This window comes from Pistacia vera, unplaced genomic scaffold, assembly GCF_008641045.1.
Source record: "Pistacia vera cultivar Batoury unplaced genomic scaffold, PisVer_v2 Contig1268, whole genome shotgun sequence".
Lineage (NCBI taxonomy): Eukaryota > Viridiplantae > Streptophyta > Magnoliopsida > Sapindales > Anacardiaceae > Pistacia > Pistacia vera.
This window is the reverse complement of record NW_022195323.1, coordinates 289,969-299,565: the sequence shown is the minus strand read 5'-3', so window position 1 is coordinate 299,565 and position 9,597 is coordinate 289,969. Positions and strand designations below refer to the sequence as shown.

Here is a 9,597-nt window from a genome sequence, read left to right as displayed (position 1 = left end):
CATTTGACTCGGTTTGGTTAGCTCAATCAACTAAATATTGATGTTTGAAGGTAAAATATTTTTGAGGTGTATATTGAAAAAGCAGATCATGTTGGGAGAAATTTGCAGAAATGTAGAACGTTATCTTCTGGGACCCGTGTAGCCCTGATCGAACTGAGATACAGAGACTCTGATTTGTTTTGGACCATACGGTATTGATACTAGCTGTGGTGCCACCAAACACTCAAAATTTTGTTTACATTTTTCCTAATTACATTCTATTTTATGTTGGATGTGTGGCGATTGTTAGTTTTTACGTGTAGTTGATGCTCAATAATTAGTTTATAGAAACATGAATAGTTCATAGTGGGGTAGCTTTTTGTTGTTTGAATAGTGAATTAGATATCGTAATTATATGAAATCGAATATTGTCTGGGGGTTGTCATGTCATCCAAACAAAGAAGTTGAATCCAGAAGATATGTTTGTGAAAATTCCAAAGAGACAAAAAACAAGTTCAAAGTTCGTGCTATTAAACAGAGGGTGAGTTGAATTCGTTGCTCGTATAAATGATCATGAAGTGGGCTAAATAAGTGCAAAATAATGAATTGACTTATGTAGTTATGTTTCTAGTAACCATCATAACCTTTGACAAAAATTACAATGATAGCATTTTGCATAATTCTGATTCCCTTTTTCTTTTTTTTTTTTTTTTTTGAAAGGGGGAAAGAAATAAGTGGTAGTTGACAAAGCTTCGTCTTGAAGAAGATGCGGTGAATAAGTGGTAGTTGACAAAGTTTTGTCTTGAACAAGATGCAGTTAAGTTTTAAAACAAAATGTTAAAAGACTTAAGTACTGGACTTGTTTCTGGGAAGAAAATAAACTATACAATCATCTAGCCATTTTTTCTCGTGACTAAAACAACATTTTTAAGTCCAATCACCGAAAGATGCCATATGCTCCAACACTGCTTCGTTTCCAGTTATGTTTGCCTACAGCTAGAAAGGAGTAGCTTGCCAGATAATAGCAGGATGAGCATCTTGCTGATATCCAGCAGAATTCATACCGTACTTCTTTATCCAAAACTATAAATTTACAGATATAACCCTAATCCCACCTGTCAGAGTTGTTGATAGCATAAATCAGTGACTGTCAGGTCATATCACCCCACACGGCCGAATGCTACAAGAGCTTGTGACTGGGGCTTCGTATCAAAAAGGAGATTTCCCTTCACCAGTAGATTAACTAACAGAGAAGTCAAAACTTCTTCAAGCTAGATATATACTTCTAGTTCTGGGAGCTAGTGAGCTACAACAATTTATTGTACAATGAGGTTAAATACTTTTTTTTTTCCTAATTCCTAATTTGTCATCTCCAAATACAATTATATGCTTACTGCTGTCAAAGAATAGCTACAAATTGCATTTTCTCCAAGGAAAAAATCAGTGATGATGGTGCTGGTAAAATGGTGTACTCTCTCACCAAGGTTGCCCTTTACCCCCAAGCCGGCGCGCCAATTCAAAATCCTTTCTCACTGAGACAGAGAAAAACAAATAAACTATTTTATTATTGATATATTCCTGGAGCCTATTAAGCAATAATGGCAAACTTCAAAATAAGACAAAACATTAGAGGCACTCCAGAAGATCATTGACATGACCAACGCATACACCTATATCAACCTAATGATTGGTCAATTCAACTTGTCCATGTAGAATATCATCAATGGATCATTCAGCATCAATTGATAATTCATGCCTAAGAACAATTAGAACTTGTTCTGCTCATAGAAGCAACAGCCTAGGATTGCAATCTAACTACTATCCTATACTTAATTGTTTTACGATGATTGTTTTAGGTCTTTTCCATCTCAAACTGATTAGTCAGGCATGTCTGTTTCAGTAAATTAAATATGAAGATATATATCAGGCTATTAATCCCCAGAGGCAGGGCCATATTTTTAGAGCAGAACTCAAGAGATAAGTAGCCGTTATTCACGTTGAAAGAGATGCATGAATGTCAACGGGAAGCAAGGCCTACATCAAGTTGGTGAGTCAATATCACAAACCTAAACAGCCAATCAGTTCTGTGCAAACTATGTACATAACAAATGATTTTACACACATAAAGAAGATCATAAATGTCCCTTTTGATCTAGCTGAGAACCTCTGAAGTAAATGAAGTCATACACACACATATATATAGAAAATGTATCTGTTTTCATCTTAATGGCCAAACATATATATTACTTGGGCATTCATTCATGACAATCAATGCAAAAGATTAAAATTAAAAATTGATTGAAACAGTTATTAGTAGAACAACTTCTCAGATTGCTTACTCAGTGTAACACGCTTTGCATGGAATGCACAGAGCATTGCATCTTCAAACAAATGGACCAGAAAATCTTCTGCTGCCTACAAATGTGAAAACAATTAATTATAGCTGAGCCTATTAAAAAACAATTGTAACAGACAGAGCAGTTGAATTATCCATTAGTTGAACAAAAACTAAAATTATAAACTTTCTTCTAACAACCAGCTATCAGTGATTGCAACAATTTTACAACTGGGCAAACTGAAGTTTTTCTCTTTACTTTATCACAGTACCTCCTGAATTGCAAGTAAAGCTTCAGCTGTCCAACGATTGACATCTGGGGGTGCAATACGGTAAGTGATAGCTCTTACCTAGGAAAATGACAAGAGTTAGCACGATCTGATTCAAACCTCAACAGAAGAGCATAAACATAGCAGTACATAAACAATACATACAACGGGGGAGGTCGAGATAAACAGCTTGCAAAATGTGTAATTAAAGTTACTCGTGGGTGATTTTGCTGAATCAATGTGCACAGGACAGGGTAATTAGGTCAAAGGTACTACTCTACAGGAGAGGAACTAGATGATTGATGATAGTGAAAACTTGAAATATCCCTTCATCAACGCCAACATACTTTACTAACTCCCAACTGAGTTTGTTTTAAAGTAACATATAAATGATTTCATTGATTAAAAAGAGTTTAAAAAAGTTCACTGATTCTATTAGCAAAGCAAGTCTTTTTCCTTAAATTAACAATCCAATGCAAAGAATAGCAATCTGACATTTTCCTATTTAAAAGTGCATTTCTAAATGAGGTGTAAACACCTCGCAAACTTTCAAACAAAAAAAGAAAGATGTGATCCTCGTGGTATGAAAGTTGATTAGCATCAGATTGCAGGTCATAACTTCGAGAAAAAAATAGTGCAAATGTCTATGAGTAAGGGGGAAGAGAGCTATCTTCAGTAAACAGTCCAGTTCCAATAGATTAAATGCCAGGAAAGAAATCAGAACCATTGGAAACTTTAATTTGCACTGTGATAATATCCTAAACCTCATCAGATATATAGAGCATAAACAAATTCATGGTTTTATTAAGTTGTACGGGAACCAGTAAATCAGTGTGATAACAGAGAAAACAAGGTACACAACTTCAAAGTGAAAGTTAAAAGACAATGCATTGCAAACATTTCCAGACGATTCCATTATAAAGCTTACACAGATGTCAATTATGAATCCTCCTAATAAAGATATCAATTGAAGTTCATCAAACTATAGTCACTGTTTCAACCTAATATTATATTAGAAGTCAAATTGGCACAACCATCCAACAGGAAACATTTGAATTTCAAATGTGTGATTTGACCCAGTATAGACATATTCAATTTCAATTGAATCATTAGACCAATAATTGCAACTTTTCACATATCTCCCAGAATCCAGCAACAAATTCATTGAGCACCTCATCAGTGATCTTCTAAACCAGTTCTGCAAATACTAATAATATGGAGACAAGAGAGACACATACATGAATATATTCATACACAGAGAGAGAGAGAGAGAGGGAGAGAGAGAGAGAGAGAGAGCTCACTTCTCTGATGAAGCTAGCCGCTGGAATGAGCAGTTTTGTAGACTTCTGAAACATCCGAATCTCGCGGAGAGCCTTTGTTCCTGGCCTGTAGCGATGAGGCTTCCTTGTTGTAGCTGAACCTTAAAGTTTTTTATTTTTGGTTTTTTTAATACAAAACTTCATGTCATTATCAGCATAGACACCAATTCAGTTTACAATTTATGACAATTAATTTAATTGAGAGACACTCACTTTGTGCATTTGTTCGTCTTCTGCTTGTGCTTGCACCAGGTGACTTCATTTTTATCCAAAAACAAGAACAAATTACAAATGGCAATAATGTATTACAGGGAATTCCTTCCCTTAATATATTAGTTGTAGAGAAGAAACAGGAAAAGAAAACAAAACAAAAAAAAAATTATTATTAGTCGAGAATTAGAATGTATTTCTACACAATTCTCATCTGATCGGTTTGAGTTAATTAGTTGAGTGATTTTATTTTTACGGAAACAACTTTTCGTTCATTTTCTCAGCATCCTAATCAACACAAAAGGATCAAACTACAAAACTAAAAAGAAAATAGAAGAGTTATGTTATGCAGCTCAGAACAGTAGGAAAAGCATAAAGAACATAAGTGGAGTTAAAAAAATTGGGTTTCCTAGGGCAACAAAGTTAGACATAACCTTACAGCTTACACTGAATTGAAGTTTTCAATTAAAAAATGAAAAAAAGAAAAAAAGAGAGAGAAAAGCCAACAATACGAGGTTTGAAAAATAACATTAAATTTCAATTTCCATATTTCCTCGACAACCAAACAGAACAAACGAATACAACGAGAGAGAAAAGTACCGAAGGGGTAGAGGGTGAAGCTGAAGCTGGTGAAGTCACTTTAGCACCTATTATTTTAGAATGATAAAGTTAGGGTTTACTGGAAGAAGGAAAATCAAATCCCTACTATATAAATATTATAAATGTAAATTAGTTTTGTATAATAAAAAAGTGAGTGAGGTAGAGGAAGATATCTGACCAGATTGTCTTCGATTTCTTCTTTTAGCGGCAGCGTGTTTGGTTCTCGCCATCGATCAAACAACTATAGGAGCCGAGAGTAAGTTTAAGTGCGTGAAGATAGACGATCAAACAACTATAGGAACCGAGAGTAAGCTTGAGTGAGCGAAGATAGACCAAATCGATTAAGAGGCAAATAATCAAAATCGTTTCCCGCTTCGGTTTTAATTTGAATTGGGCGTCGGTCTTTTTAGGAAATGTCGATTGTACAGGGGTAGACGAGGAACTGAAAACGGCTAGTATGTCCGTCGGTCGCCGTTACACATTAGTTTGAGATATTTCAAAATTTGGACTAATATTTATATACCCCCTAACTTTTTGAAAATATTTTATTACCCCTCTGTTACTTTCGGGTTAATGATTTACTGATTTCATTACCAAAATAATCAATTACACCTTTAAAATAGCCAGAAGATTCAGAAAATAAAAAATAAAAAAAATCCAGAGTTTTAGAAAATTAAAATAATAAAAAAACTGAAAATTTAGAACAATAAAAACAGTCAAACTTGGCATTTTTTGGTTTTTTAAATCTTATGATTTAATGGGTCAATTGTCATTTTAATGGCAACAGCCAACAGTAATCACAGGAGAGGTAAGTCTGTATTTTCTTAAAATGAATGGGGTTGAAGGAAATTTCTGATATTACATGGCATTAGGAAGTTTTTCTAACACTCCAACATAAAGATATTTTGTCTTTGCTAAAGATATTTATACATCACAAATATTGAATAATGAATGTTTTCATATCTTATATAAGTTATATGTTAAATTGTTGGTAATGAATTTGAGCGAATTCAATAAGTGAAACTGATAGCAAGGTGGTTTGATGGTAAAAAAACAAAAAAAAGTTTCAAGATTTCGGAGATCAATTGAGACGTGCAGAAGCTGATTCAAACACCCCGTGATAAAAAAGAAAAGAAAAATAAAAAAGAGAAACTGATAGCAAGGCAGGAGGAAATAAATGCAAAAAAAGAAATTGATAGCAAGGCAGGAGGAAATAAATACACATCCTTCAGTTCAGGATGGCATGCCCTACTATTTTATTTCATTCTACAATCAGTGGAATATATTTAGTTATGACAAGAATTTTATGTGCTTATACTTGTCACCTTAGTCAATTGTTGATGCTCCAATTCATTAGACCTGTTCAAAAGATACCAACTGCAAGTGCAAGCCCATATCATATGCATGTATTTAGAGTTTTACAGCTGAGAGACAGTTTATTATGAAGGACATCTACATGAACCTGATAATTATGAAAACGAAATTAAGTAGCAGAAGAAACACAACATGAGAAGACTGTCTGCAAACTACGAATCATCCATTTCATGACATTATTATTTTTCTTCCATCCAAGTCATCATGTAAACCTAAATATTTCATGTAACCAGAGAAAAGACTGCACAACTCACACCATAGTTTTAATAATCCCGACCGAAACAGTTTCCTGTAGTAGAAATTACTTGGAGACTCTGAATACAGTTTGCAATCTAGGGCTGTAATGGGGTAGGAGATGTTGGAGGCTTGAAATCTGGATACTGCACCAAGAAAATGATTATACAGCAGATAAGCATTTGTTAAGTGAAAGGAGTAAAAGAATTAAATCCAACAACACACACAAAAAGAAAAAGATCAAGAGCAAACTAAGTAGGCATTACTGATGGATACGGAGAAAGTGGTCTTGGAATTCCAGGAAGTGATTCCGCTTTAACTTCTGTTTTGAGCACTGAATTTATTTGGGGAGACGGTTCAACAGCTGCTTCTGCTTTCTGTTCAGTACTTTCTACAGAAGCAGGGGCTGGGTTTGCCTCAGCTGGTGCAGGAAGACCCTTGCTAGTCACTGGTGTTGGTAGAAGTGCTTTCCCAATTTCCTAATATTGCAATTGGAAGAAAATCTATTGATTTGGCTTAAGAAATTTGTAAAAGGAGAATCGATTACAAAGATTTTACACAAAGTACCTTTATGTCATCAACAAGCTCTTTAGGGGCGATCTTGGTGTCTAGGAATTCGTCAACTTGTTGTAGTGTTTGTTTCCGATCCTGCCATGAAAAGCAGTGCAGGATGAATGAGCTCAAACCTCTATGTTTCGGATGAAAAAAGGGATAGAGTTTTTTAAAGTAAATTTCTCATAAATATAGTTCTGAATAGATAATGTATCCCATTATATATAGACATAGTCAGATCAAGTGAGTTATTGTTGATGGTAATCAACCCTAAAAGATATTTATGTGACTTATGATAACTAGCCATATTTAATATGTTTATTACCCAAAATGATGTGTATTTTCATTCATTGCCACAGAAACATGTTCTGTCAAAAAGATTACAGAGAAATTTTAATGGTAAGGCACAGATAACTAACCTCTGCAAACAGGAGTTTCTTGCCAACAAGTTGAACAATAGCAGCTGAGCCTAGAAGTTGAAGTACTGTTTCTATCTGGAGAAGATACAGCAGAATTCAGTCTTAAATCTTAAATCTTCCACCTCAAAACTGATCTTTACTGAAACAAAAACAAGCAAGAAGACAGAAAAACTAATAGGCAATGGGCCCAAAAAACCCAACCTCTGTAAATGCTAATAAACCTAATCCAGTTGCTGCTGCTGCTGCAATCCCGAGGGTAACAGGCAAACCATCAGAACCCTCCTGGAGAACAAATGTGACGATTTGAGGTTGGAAAGATGATAAATCAGTATTTAGCATTGAAGTAAAGAAAGAAAGCTTCCAATGGGTATATGAAAAAGATAGCTTTCCCATGTTATACAAGAAATAAAAAAATCACAGTGGATAAGTAGGTAGAAAAATTTCAATACATACTCCAATTACACCTCCGATAGATTCTGTCAAACTGCTCAGATCAAGACTCAATGCTTTCTTTGGTTGTATCCAAGGAAGACCACTATTCTGCAAAATTTGAAAACATCAGAGTTTCTAATCAAGACTTTGGCTGCCATGACTAAAACAAAAATAACGTTGCATGAACAGCATATACCATCCATCCCCTGGGTCCTTCTGCTCCATCTTTAATGGCATATGCAGCTTTGAATCCATTTACAGTTACTAACTCTGCTACCAGTTCGGAGTTCCCATCAAATCTGGCTTTCATCACAAATTTAGCTACATTAACTTCATGTGTTAATTTTCTCGATGCATATAAACCAAGAAAATGAGAGAGATGTATAGAAGACAGAATGTGCATCAAATACAAGCCATTTCATGCAGCGGACAATAATATTGTTGAGAGTGAATCCTTAGCTACTCAATTATAACCCATCACCTCATACTACCGCCAGATGAATACTTCTTTCTAACCTAAGGAATAGTGCATTACATTATGTCTTTAAACATCTCTCACAGTTCCCAAACATTGTGTGATGCAGCGCTAAAAGCTGTTAGAGAAAAATAGTTTCAGGGTCACCAAAAGTTGTTTGGTAGTTTTAAGCCCCAGGACAGTGGGCTCACAATTTCCGAATACACCCTACCATGAGAATAGAACCTTGTGGAATAGTGTTTTCGTCATTCTCATGAATCAGGGGTTTTGCATATTGGTCGATGATGTTTGTACAAATTCTTTATACAAACGGTTTTGCCATTATTATGTGATTGTCTCATTGTCTGTTTTAATCTATTTAATTTATTTTGAATTTGTATGTTTTTGTACCAGTTTACGTGTAATGAAATCATATGTGAATTACTACTCAATCATTGGAGCATGCATTATTCGAAATTTAAGGAGATAAATACCGTCCACTTACTTGTCTAGGATAAACAATGTAGTATTTTCTGGGTCCTTGAACTTCAAAGACAGCTTCTTCAAGAACCCTGGCTTATCTTCACCTTTGTAAACAATTGATACAGGCTTCTTACCCAAACCTCGGACATCAGGACTACCCACTTGCCTAAACTCCGGTGGAGGTCTTATATCCAGCAACTGGGCACTCCCATCTTCACCTATCTTTGCATAAGCAGTTTTTGCAGACTCAACACCCCATGGTTTAGGCTTCTTTAGAACCAGAGACAAAATCAATGGAACTGCCAAAATGGTAACGCCACCAGCTATAATTGCAGGATTATCAGTTCCAAAACTGATGACGCTATCAAGAATCCCACTTACATCACCATCGGATGTGGAAGAACTTGTTGACTGCTGCAGTGCTTCTTCATATGTTAAAGCTTTAGCTAAACCAGTACCAAGAACTGCAGATACTAGCACTAAACCCCCATGAACGCTCCTTGTTAAAGACTCTCGAGAAGTTGAGAGTTTGGATAAAGAAGTTGTGGATAGAGACTGGATCTTTCTGGGTTCTGTTCTTCTTTCACAAAGAACTGATATAGGTGTCAAGCTTGCTGCATTGAGGGCCTCCATGGCATAACTTAATAACACAGAGTCTTTCTGGCTCTTAAAGAATTGATGGAGAAGGTTGAACCACCATGTTATACACAAGGAATTTGTTTTTGTTTCAGGATGACAAGCCTTAGCGTCAAAGGGTGCAATTTGGCTGGCTTACTTTGAGTGGGGAGAGCTGATGATCTGGCATGAGATATGAGATCTTTCCCACTCAAGAAATGACACGTGGCAAGTGAGATGATCATGTTTTTAGATGGGCTGGTGACTTTTAATAGTTTTATGTGATTGTGTGGCTGAGAAATGCCTGAAGAAACTCTTAGTA

General features: G+C 35.5%; 2 protein-coding genes across 3 annotated transcripts; both read right to left on the bottom strand.

The window, feature by feature from the left end:
- Nucleotides 1-1,048: 1,048 nt before the first annotated feature.
- Nucleotides 1,049-5,281, bottom strand: LOC116121254 (histone H3-like centromeric protein HTR12). Of its 2 annotated transcripts, XM_031407219.1 has the most exons (7): nt 4,891-5,281; nt 4,713-4,759; nt 4,116-4,158; nt 3,885-4,003; nt 2,587-2,664; nt 2,319-2,394; nt 1,049-1,511 (listed from the first exon to the last, which is right to left on the bottom strand). In XM_031407219.1, exons 1-7 carry the CDS (start codon nt 4,940-4,942, stop codon nt 1,456-1,458), a joined length of 471 nt encoding a protein of 156 aa, XP_031263079.1. In that variant the 5' UTR covers nt 4,943-5,281; the 3' UTR covers nt 1,049-1,455. The 2 variants fall into 2 exon arrangements, with proteins under 2 accessions (XP_031263079.1, XP_031263086.1); XM_031407226.1 differs by lacking the exon at nt 2,587-2,664.
- Nucleotides 5,282-6,078: 797 nt separating this feature from the next.
- Nucleotides 6,079-9,403, bottom strand: LOC116121167 (rhodanese-like domain-containing protein 4, chloroplastic). Its single transcript, XM_031407118.1, has 8 exons — nt 8,683-9,403; nt 7,920-8,022; nt 7,745-7,831; nt 7,493-7,573; nt 7,292-7,366; nt 6,888-6,968; nt 6,587-6,799; nt 6,079-6,466 (listed from the first exon to the last, which is right to left on the bottom strand). The coding sequence occupies exons 1-8, from the start codon at nt 9,291-9,293 to the stop codon at nt 6,419-6,421; spliced, it is 1,299 nt and encodes a 432-aa protein (XP_031262978.1). The 5' UTR covers nt 9,294-9,403; the 3' UTR covers nt 6,079-6,418.
- Between the last annotated feature and the right edge of the window lie 194 nt (nt 9,404-9,597).